The sequence below is a fragment of the Heterodontus francisci genome, chromosome 27, assembly GCF_036365525.1.
Source record: "Heterodontus francisci isolate sHetFra1 chromosome 27, sHetFra1.hap1, whole genome shotgun sequence".
Taxonomy (NCBI): Eukaryota; Metazoa; Chordata; class Chondrichthyes; order Heterodontiformes; family Heterodontidae; genus Heterodontus; species Heterodontus francisci.
The window spans coordinates 62,402,056-62,422,848 of NC_090397.1; the positions used below are offsets into that span (position 1 = coordinate 62,402,056).

Genomic DNA, 20,793 nt, shown 5'->3' on the forward strand with positions numbered 1-20,793 from the left:
GTCAAAAGCCTTCTGAAAGTCCAAATAAACCAGATCCACTGGCTACCCCTCATCAACTCTACTAGTTACATCCTTGAAGAATTCTAGTAGATTTGTCAAGCATGATTTCCCTTTCGTAAATCCATGCTGACTCTGCCCGATTCTACCACTGTTCTCCAAGTGCTCTGATATAAAATCTTTGATAATGGACACACATAGGTAAATGTTCCACAAACAGCAATGAGATAAATAACCAGCTTACATTTGTTTTGCAGAACTGCCTCAAGTTTTGTAAGGTACAGTCTCTGGTGCTATGAAATTCACCTGTTCCACATCGCTGGTCAGATTCCAGAGCACCAGAAACGATTTTTTAAAAAATTTAAGTTCAGATGCTTGGTTTATTCCTCAGATCAATTCTTGACTATTGAAGCTAGAATTCATAGTTTATTATGCATATCGTACATGTAATAGCATTTAAAGTACACTTAACGTGTGCAACTGCACCAGACATGAATAGGTTGGGGGACTCAGTTCTGAGCTCAGCCTGCAGGTTAATCAGACTTCTTTACGAATCCTAGCCATCTGTACAAACTGTCACTTTTGTATATTTCTCTCACCCCCATGTGATAATTCACACATTTCTGTATTACATGATTATACAAAGGTTAAAATAAAACTCCCCATATAAAGGGAAATATAATTGAACTTGTCCCTCATCAGTAACTTTAGTAACTAGTGTTTTTACTGAACAAGCTCATTTGCAGTTTGACTAATTAGATTGTTATAACTCTATTACTTTATATCAATAATTTTCTTCTTGTTGCATATAGTTGCTATTCCACTAAGTGAAACCTTTAATTACAAGTCTATCATTTGTTATCAATCTCTCAATCCACAGAAACCCCAATTAAAAAGATGTATATCAGATGTTCCATTTGCATAATAGATGCAGGGAAAACAGCTAATCACCAATGATTACAATGCCTTGAAATTTAGGTACCAGCTCCCTCAGTACTCATGTGATTACACCATCTGAAAACTGACCATTTGAATTAAGGCTGACCTTAAAGCAAAGTTCTGTGGTCACTACTTTAAAATTGACTTTCCTGCTCAATGAGAATAGGATACTATTACTACAATACAAGGAAAAATCAGTAGCAGCAGAATATTATAGACTTTACAAAACCCCGATTACCGCTTTACTACGGAGGCCAAATGTGGTTGAACAACCTTTATTATGTGCAACTATTTGAAAACTGTGATCTATAAATTCACTTCCTAGCCAACAGGCCCTCCCCAATGAATTGGGTAGATTTATACCAGTCCAGCAATGGAAAACCAGATTTATATGTGCAAAGAGAAATAGCAGTACTGCTGCAACAGGCTGGAATTGCATTGCTGCTCTATTTTTACTGCTTCTAGAGGTGCCAGGGAAAAACTTCAGCTGGGGTTATAACCATTAATGTCAATGCAACTCATCATTTCTCAGGAACTCCTGCAATATGTAGATTTTGTCTAATCTTGAGTAAAAGGACAAATCAACTTGTATCCCTCCCAGCTGTCAGCACACATTGGTAGGGACTTGGAAATATATCACCTACCTGACTTCCAAGTTCAGAAATGGTGTGTAGCACAGTGAGACCTAAGGAATTGAAGAGTAAACCAAGACCAGCAGATTTGTCCATGGACCACCAGCAGCAGCGTGAAAGCAGATAACTGCACTCTGGTATTGAACAGTGTTCAAGTAGACTGATGGATTTCTTCTGCAGAATGTGCTTTACCACAGATGGGAAGTGACTACAGTATGTATAAAACAGGAAAAAGTAAGATTCTCAGTACAGAATAGATTTAACGAATGAACTTCAGTATAGCGTTAACAGTTGTACAGTGCATATACAAATGTAAAGCTCATTATCATGCCATTAAATGCTTATTTATAAATATCCCATGAAGTGCTCTATAATTCTACTTTTGTGGTGTAGACATGCTATGTAGTTAGGTATGGGTACTGCAGAGAACTGGTGACAATGTTTTTGCAGTATTTATTCTTTGTTGAGCAATTGCTGAAACATTATAAATATCAAGAATGGAAAAATAATGGTTATTGGCCTGAGAAAGACCGACACAGATAGAAAGAGATTTTTTTTTTTTATTTCCAAAATATACTTTATTCATAAAAATCTGTAAAAATTACATTGCCAAACAGTTTCCAAACAGCACCAAAAAATACAAACATTGCAAGGGAGATCAGTTTCCTTCAATACTGTCATGAGTTTCTTCCCAACCCTTCCGTTTCACAATTGGGAAGAGACGGTCGCCCACCTCCTCCTGGAATGTGCCTTTGCAAAGCAGGTGTGGAAAGAGATGCAGTGGTTTTTGTCAAGGTTCATCCCAAGCAGCTCTGTAACACAGGAGTCTGTGCTCTACGGGCTGTTCCCAGGGACGCACACCGAGACAAACATCAACTGCTGCTGGAGGGCTATCAATTCGGTGAAAGACGCCCTTTGGTCTGCCCGAAACTTGCTGGTCTTCCAGCGCAAAGAGTTGTCCACCGCCGAATGTTGCAGACTGGCACATTCCAAGGTCCAGGACTACGTGCTGAGGGACGCACTAAAGCTTGGGGCAGCCGCAGCAAAGGCTCAATGGGGAAAGACCACAGTGTAAGGTTCCCCCACCAAGCTGGACTGAGGGGCTGGATCCATGGGAAACCCCTCGAACTGTATCGTTAATATTCTCAGATAGAAACAGAGATGCCTTTTGCTTTTCTTTGCATGATTCGGACTTACCCTGGTTTTTGCTTTTGGACTGCAGCTATTTATCATTCCGCTATTCACACCTGCTCTTGGCACATCTTTTTATCCCTATTTGTTTCTCGTCTTGCCCCATTACCACTCCTTTTGGTCCTGCACAATTAACTCTTTTGTCATTTAATCTCTCCTGTCTTCCACTATCACAGACTTTCTCTTGTTCTTTATCCCCACCCTCCCCCATTTCACCTACTTAAAACCTATTACATTTCAAACTTTTCCCAGTCCTGATGAAACATTAACTCTGATCTTCTTTCTCCACAGATGCTGCCAGACCCTCTGACTATTTTCAGCATTTTCTGGCTTTATTTCAGATTTCCAGCATGCGGAGTATTTTGCTCTGTTCTTCCAACGCTGGCCTCTCGTGAATTTCCCCTCATTCCAGCCCATCATTGTTGGCAATGAAATCAGTCGTTAAGGAACTATATTCCTCAACCTTCTGCATCTACATCTCCCTTTCCTCTTTAAGACCCTCCTTGCTCCAGCTTTTGGTCACCACTCCCAAGATTACCTCCCTTCACTTAGCATACATTTTTGCCTGATTATTCCTCTGCGAAATGCCTTGGGACAATTTTCTACATTAAAAGTACTATATAAATATTCTTCAGTGAACAATCCTGCACTTTGATCAAGTGATTATGAGCAGAAGCCTTGGCTAGTCCTTTATCTCCCTAGCGCAGTAATGCTGAAGATAACTGATAGCATCCAAAACCTCCCAAGACCTTCTGGTCTGTGAGGCTTAGCATAATACCATGCATACATTAACTTACCCACAAAGCCATCGGGATTAACAAAGTTTGATTATCTTTAATAAATTGTTCATGCGGCAAGACAACATTTATTGCCCATCCCTGGCTGTCCAGAGATTATGATTCAACTACATAGCGTGGCGCAGGAGAAGGCCATTTAGTATCTAGCCTTTGGCCTCTAACCTGGTCCGCCATTCAAAGACGTCATGGCTGATCTGCGACTGTATTCCATATACCCGCCTTTGCCCCATATTCTTTAAATACCCTTAATAGATTTTTATTAACCAATCTCAGATTTAAGGTTAACAATTGATTTTGCATCCAAATGCCATTTGTGGAAGAGAGTTCCAAACTTTTGCTACTCTCTGCGGTTAAGTGTTCCCCAATTGCACTCCTGAAAGGTCTGGCTCTAATTTTTTACATTATGCCCTCTGGTGCTAGACTCCCCAATCAGTGGAAATAGTTTGTCTCTATCTATCTGATCAGTTCTCCTTGGTATCTTGAAAACTTCAATCAAATCACTCCTCAACCTTCTATGTTCCTGGGAATACAATTCTAGCTTGTGTAATCTCTCCTCGTAATTTAACCCTTGGACTCCAGCTATCATTCTGGTAAATCTATGCTGCACTCTCTCCAAGGCCAGTATATTCTTCCCAAGGTCTGTTGCCCAGAACTGCTCACTGTATTCCAGGTATAGTCTAACCAGGGCTTTGTATAGCTGTGGCATAACAAATCCCATTGTATTCTGGTCCTCTAGATATGAAGGTCAGCATTTTTAGTATTTTCTGTACCTGTTCATGACATTTGTGATCTGTGTACGTGGAACTCCAGTCCTCAAGTCTCTTTGAACCTCCAGAGTTCCTAGCTATTCCCCATTTAGAATGTACTGCTTCCATCTACCCTGCTTACAATACTGCCTATTTTGTGACATCAGGAAAACTAGATAGGAGACTTTCTATCCCATCATCTAAGTCATTCATAAATAATTAATAGTTGAGGCCCCAACATAGATCCCTGCAGGAAACTACTATGCATATTCTGCCAGTTAAATTACCTGTCCATTATCCCCACACTGTCTCCTGCTGCTCAGCCAATTTCCTAACCAAGTCAATAAATTGCCTTCAATTCCATGAGATTCAACGTTAGCGAACAGCATCAAAGCCTTCTGGAAGATACAAATAATACCCATAGACATTCCTCTGTCCACTATGTTAGTTATCTCTTTAAACAAAAAAAAATTCAATCAGATTCATCAGTTATGACCTACCTTTTACCAATCCATGTTGGCTCTCTCAGATCAGCTGAAAATTTTCACGGTGTTCAGTCATTGCTGAAACCCTCATCCATGCCTTTATTACCTCTAAACTTGATTGTTCCAACACACCTTCCCATCTTCCACTCTCCATAAACTTAAACTCAACTAAAACTCTGCTGTCTGTATCCTAACTCGCACCAAGTCCTGTTCATCCATTGCCCCTGCGCTCGCTGACTTACACTGGCTCCCAGTTAAGGAAAACCTCAATTTTAAAATTCGCAACCTTACTTTAACAGCAGACATTACCAATGCACATCATTTCAAAATTTGTCACAAATCAATTGCAACTTAGTTACAAATACACATTCAATTCAGGAACAGGTCACTCTGGTTGTACTGTGGATTTAACTTCCATACTTAACTCCATTAAAAGCTGTAAATACTGAGCAACGTTTAGCCAACAATATTTAAAGTTCTGGTATTACAGAATAAAACCTTCACAAGGTACTGACACACAAAAGCTAAAATAAAACACAAATAACCCTTAAAAGCCAACAGCTAAATCTGGAAATCTATGGCTACAACGGTTTGAGGGGCTATCTTTGTCGCTTACTGGTAAGTGCATTGCATGTACTGACCAGATACCAAATTCAAGCACTCTTTTCAGCTGAGCAGACTGAAGAAAAGACCAGAGTTCTTGCTCTTCACTGTCAAGTGATCCTCTCTGGAAAGTGTATATTTGGGGACAGTACAGAGCACAACTGTGAATCCGCTAACACCAACTCTCCAGGTTCACATACAAGGATTAGCCAATTGGATAACGTACGAGAGTCTGCTGGTCGCCAAGGAAAACTGCTCCAGCACGAGTCACCTCCTAAAGAAATGAGTGCAGTTGGGGTAACAGGAATGAATGGAGAAGAAGATTCTGCTGTAATGCCACAAACAAAAAACACATTTGATTTGGTCATACTTTTTAAATTATACAATGGTGAGTGTGGCACTGCACATTTGAGAACCAACATACAACTCCCCAGAGTGGTGGAACACAGGTAGCAGACTGATTGCAAGCACCAGACGCCAGGCAACTCCCTACAGAAAGACGATCCTAACTTCAAAAGACAATTACACTTAGGTGTTGACAGAAACCTGAAACTTGCTAGACTTGTACAAGTTTCTAATTTTACAGATGTCTTTTGTTCACTTGGCTCCTTTAAGTGAAACCTTTCTTTAGGTTTTTGCATAATTATTAGGGAGTGCACTCCTATAGTGCTGGTCGCCTCAAGTGTCTTGTTGCTCGAGTACAGTATTTGACTGGTTGCAGCTAAACATAGTTCACTGATTGTGTCATTGTATGGCTCATTAGCTAAAAATACTAGGGAGCAGTTTTCAATTGCACCAGCTTAACATTTCTGAAATACAAATGGTGCTATTATAGAAGCAAATAGAGATATAAAGCATTACAACATAAAGTTACCTCCTAATGCAAGAAACTTCAACTGGATTATTGTACATTCTCCAAGACATCAATACAATGTAAATTTATCTTAGTACCCAATATGGCAGGATCTCAGTCACAACAACTGTAATATAAACAGCTTGACACCTAGCCTCATGTGGTGACTAAGTATCGTCGTACATATAGAATATCTTTGGAGCTTTCTTTGTTCTTGGAATGTGAGCATTGCTGGCAAGGTCAGCATTTACTGACTATCCCCAATTCCCCTCGAGAAGGTGGTGAGCCGTCTTCTTGAACCACAGCAGTCCATGTGGTGTAGGTACACCCACAGTGCCGTCCAGGATTTTGACCCAGCGACAGCGAAGCAATGGTGATATATTTCCAGGCCAGGATGGTGTGTGGCTTGGAGAGGAACTTGCAGGTAGTGGTGTTCCCATGCATCTGCTGCTCTTGTCCTTCTAGGTGATCGAGCTTGTGGGTTTCAAAAGTGCTGTCAAAGGGATATTGGCAAGTTGCTGTAGTGCATCTTGTAAATGGTACACACTGCTGCCACTATGTGCCAGTAGTGGAGGAAGCGAATATTTCAAATTGGTGGATGGGGTACCAATAAAGCTGGCTGCTTTGTCTTGGTGTTGAGTATCTTGTGTCTTGTTGGAGCTGCACTCATCCAGGCAAGTGGACAGTATTCCATCACACTCTTGACTTGTGTCTTGTAGGTGGTGGACAGGTTTTAGGGAGTCAGGAGGTGAGTTACTCACCACAGAATTCCCAGCCTCTGATCTGCTCTTGTAGCCACAGTATTTATATGGCTGGTCCAGTTAAGTTTCTGGTCAATGGTAACCCCCAAGATGTTCACTCCCATTTTATGATTTAGATTTTAAAGCCAGGGAAATGTATCAAGTACATTTATTAGATTGGACAATCATATCACTGCTAGATGACCTCCCCTAGTGATGCTCAAGGATTGGGTTTGCACTTTTGCCCATTGCTGCTGGCAGGCAGTGCACAGACAGTTGTGTTCAGAAGTGCAGTTCATGTTCTGTTACAGATTTATACAAAAACATGTCTTCTCCCTCACCTTCACCTTACAGCTTCAGATATTTTAATTCATACAATTCCACCTACCACTTGATGTGGTATACACTCAAATTTCTCATTCTTTGCGCATGATTGCTCAGCTTTCCATTCGTTTTTCATCAATCATCTGTTCCAAAAGCATTGAAATTCAAGGGAATGAAAGGGGACATACAACATGCAAGTGTCCTCCCACATCCAAAAGACTTGCAGGTGATAGGTAAATTGGCCGTTGTAAATTGTCCCTAGTATAGGTAGGTGATAGGGAATATGGGATTACTGTAGGGTTATTATAAATGGGTGGTTGTTGGTCGGCACAGACTCGGTGGGCCGAAGGGCCTGTTTCAGTGCTGTATCTCTAAATAAATAAATAAAATAAATAAAAAAATAAATATTACCAGCACCTGCTGCCCTTGTCCTTTTAAGTAGTGAAGCTCATGGGTTTGAGAAGTTCTGCCAAAGAAGCTTTGGCGAGATGCTTCAGAGCATCTTGTATCCAAAACACAATACAGCCATCGTACATGGTTAGTGGAGGGGGACCGGGGGTGGAGGGGGGGAATGTTTAGTCTTGTGTACACGAATGCTTTGGTTGTAAGTTGTAGAGGTAAGGCATCCAAATTTGCTAAAACACTAAAATGGGAAGCATAATAATAATTCTGAGGCGCAAAAGAAAGAGATAAGTAGATTAAATAAAGTGGTGGATGGAATTCAGCATCAGCAAATCTGAAGTGGAATCTTTGGCTTAAAAAAAAAGAGTAATTCACTATTTCTGCCATTCAGAATGTGTGTCGAAGAATAGAGGATTTGAGGGTTCAAGTTCACAAGACCTTACGTTCAGAAGGCCATTTAAAAAAAACTAATGGAATATTGGGTTTTATAGCAAAAGGTGCAGGAAAAAAAAATCAAAATGTAATGGTGAATCTACATAAAACTTAGCAAGACCACAATTGGAGTTTTATGTCCTGCTTTGAGCGTTACAGTTTACAAAGGATGTTTAGGGAAAGGGGAGTACAGGGCAGATTCACTAGGATGCTGCCTTTTATGAGGAAATACACATGAAGGAAGACTTCAAAATCATCTCACCTAATGATGCAATCCCAATTTAAGAGAGGAGTTGATAAGGATCGTTAAAAGTATGAAGGGACAGTGTAGATAAACAGTTTGTTTCCAGCGATTGATAGATCGATAATGAGGCGACCTAAGTATAATATTAAGTGCGAGAGATTTAGGACAGAAAGCAGAAACAGCTTTGTTTAAAAAAAAAGATGGTCGTCTGAACATGAAATTACCGAAGTTAATGATGGAAACAGAGACCATGTTAAGCTTTAATATGTTGAGGTAGACTTGCAGCATGTCTTGTATTGTTGATGTTTAAAATATAGCTGACATAAACATGAAAGTTTGGCTTAAGTGTCAATATTAGTAGTGCAGCTGCAGTCCCAAATCTAACACAGGACTGACAGCCTGATCCATGTCTTTCATCAAGTCTGTATGTTTTGCATTGTCGGGAGTTCAGAAGCAATAGCACAGCAATCAACAAAAATGGTGAAGCGACAGACTGTGATCTTAATACTATCACAACATCCTCATTAGCAGAATCTTCATCAGAAATACCTCTCCATCAATTAGAAATCCAACTGTTTAAATTCCTTTTCAGAATGGATCACGAGTAGAAGCACTGAATTCAGATAGTTAAATTACCACAGGAAAATTACAGCACAGGAGGCCATTCAGCCAGTCGTGTCCGTGCTGGCTGAACAAACTGGCCGCTATCTAATCCCACTTTCGAGCACCTGGTCCATAGCCTTGCCAGTTACAGCACTCCAGGTGCATGTCCAGGTACCTTTTAAAAAAAATTGAGGGTTTCTGCTTCCACCACCATTCCTGGCAGTGAATTCCAAAGACTCGCCACCCTCTGGGTGAAAAGGTTTTTCCCTCATGTCCCCTCTAATCCTTCTACCAATCACCTTAAGTCTGTGACCCCTGGTAAATGACCTCACCTCTAGGGGAAACAGGTCCTTCCTGTCTATTCTATCCAGGCCCCTCATTTTGTACACCTCAATTCAGTCATCCCTCAGCCTCCTCTGTTCGAGGAGAAACAACCCTACCCTATCCAATTTTTCCCCATAGCTGCAACTTTCAAGCCCTGGCAACATTCTTGTAAATCTCCTCTGTACTCTCTCCAGAGCAATTATGTCCTTCCTCTAATGTGGCGACTAGAACTGTATGCAATACTCCGGCTGTGGCCGAACGAGCGTTTTATACGGTTCCAGCATTACATCCCTGCTTTTGTATTCTATACCTCAGCTAATAAAGGAAATTAGAGAGGTATGCTTGCAAATTTTTGTTGAAAATGAAAAACGACTGTAAAATTTGCATATTTAGAAGTGTACAGGACCAAATTGGCCCAATAGAACAATAAGGATGCTGCACTTCAGTTCTTTCCACACTATAAACTGGTAGCTAACAAGGGAGGATGGAATGGAGAAGAAACTTCCAAGGTCAATCTGAACAAGGATTGAGTGCCTAACTAGGTCCCTAGAAATGTTATAGCAATAAATAAGTTAGGTGTTGTTGGACGTCCTAACTGTTATTTACTATTTCAGCCTTAATGAAAGATTAACAAAAATATTTTTAATAAAACTGTTAAAAACAAATTTTAAAAATTGACAATGTAAACTTCAAAGACTTTAGGGAAAAATAATCTAAACATTCCAAACAGAAAACTGTATGCACAAATTAAAAACAATCATTAGGCCAACTAGCACAAAATCTGTGCAAAGATTACAGCAATGCAATTTTAAAAAATCATGCACTGTTCTTGAAGCTTTTTTATTCAGGACTTGTTTCCATGTCTCAGATAACTTTCAGCCCCTGAACCATACAGTTTTGATTCTTGGCATGTGCTGTGTCAGCTGAAGCAATGAAAGGGGCAATATAATTGACTACCATATCACTGGGTTAGTGAAGGAAAAACCAGTCACGCCTATTGACAGAATAATGTGAGGGGTCAGGATCAGCTCACCTGCAATGCTTTTTACAACTGGACAACTTGCTGCTTCTAACTGCCAAGGCACCCACAGGCACGCACAGACAGACAAACAGTCATCTCGATAAGGTACTGGAGAACATCCGTGGAACTAATACCGAACTATATGCCTTCAGAATGAGAAAGTTGGAGAGAAAAGAAAATGCGAAAAACTGTCGTTACGACCAGGTGAGAAGTGGTCTCGGGGGTTCCTTCTCAGCCTTTGCCTGGTCTAACCGTAATAGGAATTAATTTTAAAAACACCGTGTTTTTGCTCCCCCTCAGGTGAATCTTTGTTCATTGCTTTCCAATTATAAGGCAAAGAAATCAGACAGGTTTTCTTATTTTAAAGAAGAAAGATGAAAGTTTATTAATCTTAAACTCTAATTCGGTTAACGACTACGAACATGCAACGCAACCACATGAGCATGCATACGCGATAAACACACGCAGATAGAGACAGAAAAAGGAGTAAAGGGGAAAAGTTTGAGGCAATATCTGGCAGTTACAGTCCTTTGAACTTGATGTTGAGTCTTTGGTTGCTGGTAAGTCTTGCTGTTCGTTGGGGCCCAGTGCGCGCTTTAACTTGTTTCGATGGCGGCGTCTTTTCTCTCTTGAGGTTTATGTGTCTTCAGTGGATCCGGAGGCTTGTGAGAAAGCGGGAGAGCGCCTGCCAGGAGAGAGGCTGTCTTGTTCCAGGTTCAGTTACACTCTGCAGTCTGTGTCTTCAAACTGTCCTGTATCCAATTCAAAAAGCCTGGACCAGCTGGTTTAACCACTTCTGCGCTTGTAGATTCTATCATCTCAGCAGACCCTGGAATGCGAGCTTCCTTACACTTTCAAAGTCTGGTGATCAAAATCCATTTGGGTTAACTCTATCTCTCCAAGCACTGTGTCTTAGTATGCAAACGTCCTTCCAGCCAAGTGTCCGGTGCTCTATTGTAAAACAAGTCATTTATTCACTCCAGCAACAGTTTAAAATTAATGTTCATATGAAATTAATATGCCTCATTCTTGGCAGGTGGAGGTCTTCATGACACTGTTGTACATGCAGTGAAGAAAATTATGTTTATGCACTTTTACATGCTCCTAATACAGATTCTAAAAACAATCCAGATATTCTTGAGGTGAACTGAAAACACCAAAAAGTGGAAAATGCATGAAGAATAAAACTATTTATTGTGATGAATCCATGCCAAATAACACCTACGCCAAAGTACGCTGAGTCAAAAGCTTACACAGGTACAATGGTTGCTATTCGAACTCTGGTTGCTAGTAAACAGGTAGTAATAACAAACATAGGGAGAGTAGGCCCTGTACTTCCATTTTAGGTAATATCAAATTTATGCAAGTATGGATATGCAAAAACAAATTGGATAGACAACAGTGTGCTGGAGCCAGTGCAGTTGGAATTGGGACAGGTGGCGAACAAGGGATTACATCAGCTGAAAATCAGGTTAACGTCATCAGTAAGCAAGGCCCAACCACATGGGTGACCAAATTAAATTGAAGCCTGTACTTCTTTTCAAATGGGATATGCTAGGTTTTCCACATTTTCTTCCTTCCCACAGCCCACCATCACATGCCTAAATATCTTCGTCTGTGAGCGAGACCGAATAAACAGACCACAGAAGTCAGGTAACAATGTCATTAAGTGATGAGTTTATATTATAAGTGTACTACAAAATATTACAAGAAAACTACTGATTACTCACTATAAACTGACAGGTACAAAAATTCCCTCCATCCCACTGACTGTGGTGGGTGTGGGGGGAAAGAAAGATATTACCTGGTATTTCTGTCCTTTTAAAAGGAAAAGGAAATCACACCTGTACATGAATAGATTGCCCCCCAACCCACCTCAGCCTCAGTGCACTGCAGCTTAAATTGGAGGCTACCCCTAGTTATTTTGCCCCTCAAAGAAGCATTAATGAGACCTAAAAAGACTAGCAAGAAAGTTCTGAAACATACTTATAAAATGAACTGTAAAAAAGGTCATAATACCAGTATACAGCTGTCTTAACTTGAAGCCACACTAGCTCATAGAATCATACATTACAGAAGGAGGATATTTGGCCTATGGTGCCTGTGCCGGCTCTTGGAAAGAACTCCACAGTTAGTCCCATTCCTCTGTTCTTTCCCCATAGGCTATGAATCTTTCCTTGAGGTTCTGAACCAAAATATAGTGTAGGTCAAGAGGAAGCTTTGTATGTTCAGAATGAACAAATTAATAAATGAGAAAAGCTCTAGCTACAATCAACTGTTCTTGTACATTAATTCACACACTAGGAAATATGTGACAGCGGTATGAAGGCAAGTCTGAGGAATAGTACAGACGATGTATTGAAATTTCAAGATAGAAAGAAAAAAGGAAAGGGAGAAGGCGTGAGCAAGCAGGAAGGGGTGTAAGGAAGGAAGGAAAGGACTTTAACGCATCAGGATATCTCAAAGTGCTTTACAGCCAATTCAGTACTTTTGAAGTGCAGTCACTGAACTAATGTAGGAAACGTGGCAAAAAATTTGCAACAAGATCCCGTAAACAGCAACTCATCTCGGTTTTTGTTCCCTTGGTGCAAGTTGAGAGATACAGGTTGCCTAGAAGACAGAACATTCCTGCTCTCCTTCAAAAGTAGCACCATGAGTCTTATGTCCACCTGAGAGGACAGGCAAGGCCGCAGTTTAACTTTTCATCTGAAAGACAGCACCTCCAAAATTGCAGCAACTCCCACGGCATGGCACTGAAGTGCCAGCCTAGATTATGTATGCAAGTCTCTGGAGTGTGGCTTGAACCCATGAACTTCTCATTTAGAGATGAGGAAACAGCAAATAACAAAAAAAAAAATGGCTATTATGAACTTGGACTTATGGTAGAATGCAAAGCGTGCCTACTGCCAGCAGGAATCACAGTGAAGCTATGAAACCCTCTTCCTACCCTCACAAGCCCACCAGAAATATTTGGTTGTACGTGGAGATGGAATGAATATTGTCTTCTCAATCAATCAATCGTGCTTCAATCTGGACTACAGCCATGTAGGGATGATTATTTCTAGGGATGGTTGTTTATGTACAAGCATTTATTACCTTACCTATTACACAAAAAAAATTCATTTATACAAAGTATTTTGTTAAGTGCAAGCATCATGGCTTTTCAGACAAGTGGGCTTACTGACGCCAGTCTAATGAAGCACTGCAAAAATGCCAGGTACAGAATAAATGTAATTTTTCTCATATTTTTTGGTTCTTGCCTTTTGTCACCGCTAGATTTTCCTGAACTATTAATTCTTCACCCCTTCCTCATCTACATGCTTCCCCACAGTGGCATCATTTGCAGGCACAGGGTCAACTGTCTCTCATGATTTGTGGAGCAGGCTTCATGGACCAGCTGATCATCTCCTGTCTGTCAATTGCATATGTTTGCATGTTCTCCATAATTTCCCTCAGCCCACAAATTCTGTGATGCAGACTGACTGATGTACAAGGGTCTCAACCTTCACTGTATGCCTCAACTGACAAAATGTCTTCACAATCTCACCGACCTCCAAAGGGCTTTTTTTATACTGGATTGAAACTGCTATTTGTTTTTGGAATCTAAAAGGAACTTTCTTGAAATATTTCACTCCCTGCATTGTCTGGGAGTAGAGGATCAGGGATTCTCAAAATGAAAAAATTTAGGGAGGTAGTCCACAGGATTGAAAATGGAAAGACACACATCTGCTGGTCTGTATCATTTCACTCTAGTTTGTAGTTTCAATCTGGCAATTTTTGCCCTTCAACAGTTTAGCTTGACTATAAGGCTGCTCCCACATATGTAATGAACAAGGAATGAGTTCTTCCTCCACTGCTGAAAAGAAACCTGCAGAGCTCCCCAAGAACAGATCTTAGGCTCACCCCTCATCTACACTCTGTCCAAATCTTTGTAGATGCTGCATGTTGTGAGTATTTTGTGTTTTGTTTCAGATTTATAGGGCGCGATTTCAACTGTTAATGGATGGATCTTGAGCGAATTAAAGTCTCACCCAGACTATTTGCAGTTTAATTTTACATTTAGCCCTATACTTAACTTTCTTAATTGGGCTTCTTCAATGGTGAATTAGTAAATTTGGTAGATTTAAAACAAGTTCTAGAGCACAAGACTACCAGCATATGGAACACAGTTTAGAGATATACATTTAAAAATTGATAGCTTCAGTGAATTTGTAATAGCCCAAAAAGTGACTCGGAAAACCAGCTAGATTTGCTCATCATTCCCACACTCCGACGACTATGCAAAATAAAAGTAGAACTTCTGGTTCACAGGATATACTCCTGAAGAAAAGATTGCTGACTACAGGTCCAGTCAATGAGCACAAAGTCACTTTCAGTTTTCCATCCTGTCCACATTCAAATTTGGAAATTTGAGGATTTCAAGATTTCGCAAAGCACTTAACAGACAATGAAGTACTTTAGAAATATAGTCACTGTGGTAATGTGACAGCCAATTTGCACACTGCAAAATCCCAAATACAGCAACATGAGATAATAACCAGATAATTTTTAAGTGATGTTGGCTGAAGGATATCAGTCAGGAGTTCTCTGCTCTTCTTCAAAGTGTCATTTTACATCCACCTGAGAAGGCAGACTTGGTTGAACGTCTTATCCAAAAGCCGGAACGCTGACAGTCCAGCACTTCTTCAGTACTACACTGAAGTGTCAGCCTAGATTACATGCTCAAGTCTCTGCAGCGAGACTTGAACTCACAACCTTCCGACTCAAAAGTGAGGGTGCTACAGACAAGGGTCCACACCATCACCACCCCACGCTCATACACCTGAAACCTATTTTAAAAACTTGTTTTTCTTTGACTCTCATTTTAACACTGTACTTCATTGGGTTTGCTTTATTTAAAAATAAGCTTGGCCTTTTCTTCATTATTGTAACAGCCAACTCCTTTATATTAGAGATAATGGTCACCTCCATGTCATACTCAAGAAAGCCAGTCAGTGAACAATAGAACTGGAGCCAATCTTTACTCAGTCTAACATTTCCTTCGAGTGAAATATTACAAGCAAACACCTCCTAACTCAACTACACCCCAGTTTTAGTGAGTGTCTCTTTATATCTGCTCAAGTGAAACCCCAATTAATGCCCTGCACCTCCATATAATTAAACACAATTGATATACAATTAACACTCCAGATTTGTCTCTCTAGATTCAGGCGTGAATTACCAATTGGTGAGGTAAGAGAAGGCATTTGGGGCCCGTGCAACTCTGCCTGGCATCACCACCTAGAGATGAGGAATGGTGGCAATGAAAACAAAGAACCACCATAGCTCATCGAAAGTAAAATGCAAATATTACTTGCGACAATAAAAAAACAGTTTTTAAAAAGCAGTTTTTAATATGGACTGGTTGGACCAAATGGCCTGTTTTTTGTGCTGTACACTCACTATTCAGTGGACCAACATGTCTCATGCCAACAATCAGTTTAGCGCAAACATATTTTGTTGTTGCAATTTTTGTCTGGCAGGTATATGCTTGCATAATAATTGTCAGAATAAGTATATTGGATGCTAATTGAGTACAACCTCTGGTAACAAAACAGTTCTTTAAAATATATATCCTTAAGGCAAATCAAATGCGATAGGCAGCCTCTATTTTGCTGAGCTATAAAGTAAGTTACTATACCTTAATATCTAGGCTGCAAAGGCTGACAACGTCGTCATCTTTTGCTCTTCGTTTCCTTTTCTTCTGGGGGAAGAAAAACAAAGTCTCAGCAAGTTTCCCAGTAAATATGTCTGACCTAGATCAGAAAGACTAAGCACATGATAGCTCAGTTCACCCATAAAAAATTGTTCTAATGAGTTACATACGATATATGTAGCATGATTCCCCAATATCAATAATCTTACAACATTACCATCTACCAAAAAGGCAAATGCTCTTTGATCATACAAAACAGGCATGTTTCACTTGTGCAGAAAAAGATGAAAAGTTAAGAATTTCCAATACACAGCTAACAGTACAATATTTTGAATTCTTTTTCAAACAATGCTCCACTACAAATTAGGTTCTTCAGTTCAACTCAGGGGAGAACACCCATTTGACACCTCCCTTTATTTACACTACTAAAAATGGATCCTTTATGTTGGCAGAAGATATGAGCCTAGAACTTTTCAGTTGAAATAAGGAAGCATTGTTAAAGTGGGGAGCCAACACACGGCCATTTGCTGGCTCTTGCCACAAACCAGAGAAGTACCAAGTGCAAGAGCAGCTTTTGCATTCCCCAGGCATTTAGAGATAAATAAGTGCACAAGTCTATCGGAAGCCCAGGCACATGCACCATTATTTGCATTTGGAATCCTTCTAACACCGTACATTTTCCCCAACTGTCTTCGGTGCCTGCTTTCTTCGATTGAAGTCAATTAATTCTCAAGAAACCACACCAATTAAAGACGCCTCACGGATTTGACAAGGACCTGACTTCTACTACAATGCCAGGTTTTCCCCACTAAGTTTTTGTGTAACAGTTTAATCTAAATTGATCACCTCAGGGATGAATATTGCCAAAGCTCTCTTGTACTTAGACACTCCATAAAACCCACATCGCACAGTCTGCATTCACTCAAAGGCAGTCTTGCCAAGTCACGGTGGCACCTTGTGCCCCAGAGAGCTCTTGTTCCGATGCTCAAATCCCAAAATGGTATTTACTCCTCCCTCACGGTGATCTTATCCAGCCTAAAACCCATTCTTAGGAGCATAGGAAATAGGAGCAGGAGTAAGTAATTCGGCCCCTCGAGCCTGCTCTGCCATTCAGCTAGATCATGGCTGATCCTCTGTCTCAATGCCACTTTCCCACACTATCCCCATATCCCTTGCTCTCTGCTTTTCTGACACTAGCCTACTTCTCAAGCTGCACCCCTACCTTCCTTAACACCTGTCTCATCACCTTCCTCCCAGAAACCATATTCTTAATTTTGTTTTTGTCCCCTTCCCATATTTTTTTTTAGTTATTTTAGTGCGGGCTGGTTACCTGCAGCAGTATCTGAAACTGAAATACGACTTCCTTAGAAGTTTTGTTTTGGTATGGCACTATAATATACAACAAGGTGGCTGTATATTTTTCTGGATGTAAAGAATACCACCTCGGGTGTTTTCATTCCTGCTTCCAGAGGCAAAGCACTGCTGGTGACCAATGTAAATGTAAATTGCTGGTGCTATCAAAGGGGCACCATTTTATTCTGGTCACAGGCAGTATGAGCTTTCACAATGCTAGTTTGCATAGATCTTGCCATGCCCACCAGGAAATGGGCCAAACCAGAATTTCAAAGCATTGTTCAGTTCCTGAAAGCTATACCTTTCTCAGAAATTACTTAATTCTGTATGCACTGGAAACAAACAGCTCACGGGGAGCCTATTCACAATGATAGCAACAAGGACAGCAGCCCTGTGGTTTCAACATCAGGAATGAATTCTTTCATTTTATACCGAACATAATTTTTAAAGGTCAGCTTTCCATATTGCGTGAACAGAAACACCAACTGCGTGAATGTCTCAACATCTTGCTTGAAGACTCTTGGGGCATGGATAGGACATATAGCCATAAAATGATTTCACATTACAAAACTGACAAAAATAAATTACACTTTTATTTTATAATTACTCGTTGATCAACAGTGGCATTGATTCTAGTGAATATAGGAAACAATACAATAAGCTGCATTTTAATAGCTTGCCGCTGTTCTCGGTGGCGAGATGCCAAGACATCGCAGTGCACACGCATTACGTGCGAGTTGCAATGATATTACGCACGGCAGCTCATTAACATGGGGCGGGTGGATAACCTGCCCCTGATGACAGAGGGGCGGACGCTCCATCCCTGTCAAGGGCGTCTGTCGCCACTGCGCAGGCGCCATTTTTATAGGGCTTCAAGCCCTTACTGCTATTTTTACTTTTTAAAAGTGATATGGATGTGACATGGACATTTATAAATTTAATAGAAGATCGAAGGCCCTCTCCCACCACCCCTCCCCATGACCATACACTTCATTTGTTGTCATTCCCTGACTTAAAAAAAAATGTTGTTCCCATCCCGAACCTTTGCCCTTCAAACCGTTCCCACCATCCCCTCAGCCAATAGAAACAGTTTTCCCTGCTCTCCCCTTCCTCTGAAAATTTCACTCCTCTCCCCCCACCACCCCACCAGTGTTACACCTTGGAACTCCGAACGGCGATCTGAAGGCGCGGGACTTCTGGCCAACGGTCGGAATATTGGCGTGGGATGGTCGTCGAGCCAAGGTAGGTGCTTGTGCAGTCAATATAATTTATTTAAATATTTAAATTAAGGCTCTTCCCTGGAGCGGCAGGGAGGAGCTGCCCCGAGCCCTCGCTGTCGCCAGTAAAATAGTGTGGGGCCTTCCCAGCACCAAGGCGGGCCTCTCCCAAAAGTATTTTCCACAACCCCCTCCCCCCACGTTGGGGGGGTGGGGGGGCCTGGTTAAATCCAGCCCAGTGTTTTTAAACAAGGCTGTATGATCAAGAATTCTCAAAGCTCAGCACTCCTTTTAGCAAAAACCCTGCTGGCAGAAGCAACTGCTCTGTTGATCAGAAAAAGCATTTTTTTTTAAATAAAAAAAAGAGTGCCAGGTGAAAGATAATACCTTCAGATAGGGGAGCATCAGTGCGAAAAAATGCAATGGTTCTTCTCGTTCTTTTGCTGTGAACCACATATTATTTGTCACACACTTGGCAATGACAAGCTAGAAATGGTTCTGTCTAAACTTTAGGTTGATAACCCCATGTCACCCCTTCTGTGGAGGGTCCACTGAATCTAGTGTCAATTAGGCATTTAAGTGGACAGCGGCGGGCCTTCCACAGGATCAAGGACACTGGCAACAGAAGTTTCACCCTCTGACATCTTCCACTGAGCAACTCTACTGCAAAAGTAGTGGCTACTGCTGGTGGAGCAACTACTCAAGGCCAGGAGCATTGCTGAACCCAGGCCACAGGTAAGTCTGGGCGGGAAGGGGGTCTCGCAGGGGAGGGGGTGGCTCTCAGCAGCCTTCCACTTCCCAATGCTGGGTTCCTCGTTCAGGCACGAAGTGGCCTCCATCACCACCCGCGGAGCCAATAAGCAACCCACATGGTTTGTCGTACCGTGCTTCCTCTGCAGCAATAGGACTGCCCGCTGCATGGCTAATTGCAGCAGCTGGATGAGGCCCTTAATTGGGCATTAATTGCCCAGTTAAGGACCCCAATTGGCAGAACAGGAAAGCTATTCACAGGCCTTCCTGGCCCAGACTTAATTTTGGCGAAGGCATGAAGGTGGCGTGGTAACCGTCATGACGATCCCACCTGATTTTATGCTCTCCCCCGCCTCCAAACCCACCGCAGGGAAGAGCATAAATTCCCCCTTAACATTTTTCCCAAATGTTTTAAAGATATTTCACAAGCAGGTTTTCACCACCGACACAAACATCAGGAAAACCCCAGGAGTTTGATGGGTGTGCTTTTGCAAGATTTCTGTACCCACATCTTCAGATCCTTATTGATGCTCGTCATGACCATCTGCAGAGTTCCAACAAATTGCCTCTGTGCTTTTCCAAGACAATCGTTTTCTTCTGATGCCCATGTAAGAAAATCCATTCTTACCGTCAATTGGATTGAAAACAAAATGCAGACATAAACAAGAGACATAGAACTACTTTATCAAAAATACTCCTCTAACAAGTATTTTAAATGTTCCATATCTGCAAAGAAATTGTGATTTGAAGTCTACCACCTATTTGAGCCACATTAGTGCTGCACCTTATCACAAAGAATGTTCAGATTCTCTTTTGCCCAGTAGAGAATCAAGACATTCACAACTACTACATTTAACGAATCATGAGCCCTTCATAACTCATTTACGCATAATACAGTTCCTTGTACTCTCCACATTGAACGTAACACAAAATAGATTTTGCATCAAATGCGGTTTTGTGCAAGAATTTCAAAGCACCAGCAACAAAAGTCTTAAACGTTTTATTTGCTCAGCTGCATTGGAAAAAGGTGAGTCAGCTGCTTGGAGCATCGAATTTTCACATAGACTACCATGCAAACACAAAGTGTGAATCTGTTACTTGCCTTGTTTCCTATTTCAAATAGGGGGATGCACCTCCAATTACCAGAAGTGTAGTCTTACTGATATTCCAAACAGCAGGAAATTTCCATTTAATATTCACCTAGTGTAACACCTCTGAAAGCATACTGGAAAGTGCATCAGCCAAATCCAATGCCTCACAGCAACCTGAAGTGTAAATGGATTCCTCAGTCACTGCCATTAATGAAATATGAATGAAGTAGCAGACACCTGTTTCGCCCTGTAAAGCAAAACAGCAATTGACAAACAACTTTTTGTGCAGCAGCTTTTTCGGAAGCAGAGGCTGTGGGAGCGAGAGAACAGCTGGGAAGTCAGTTTCAGCCTAAA

At 41.1% G+C, this 20,793-nt stretch overlaps 1 protein-coding gene across 2 annotated transcripts in view; it reads right to left on the reverse strand.

Moving 5' to 3' along the window:
- The window catches only part of net1 (neuroepithelial cell transforming 1), a 137,582-nt gene that overhangs the window by 65,372 nt on the left and 51,417 nt on the right, over positions 1–20,793 (reverse strand). The window contains exon 3 of one of the 2 annotated variants that reach the window (XM_068059483.1): positions 16,014–16,073. In XM_068059483.1, coding sequence (XP_067915584.1) covers positions 16,014–16,073 — 60 coding nt within the window. Of the gene's footprint in view, positions 1–16,013; positions 16,077–20,793 lie in introns of both variants that reach the window. The other variant, XM_068059482.1, reaches the window with a different exon arrangement.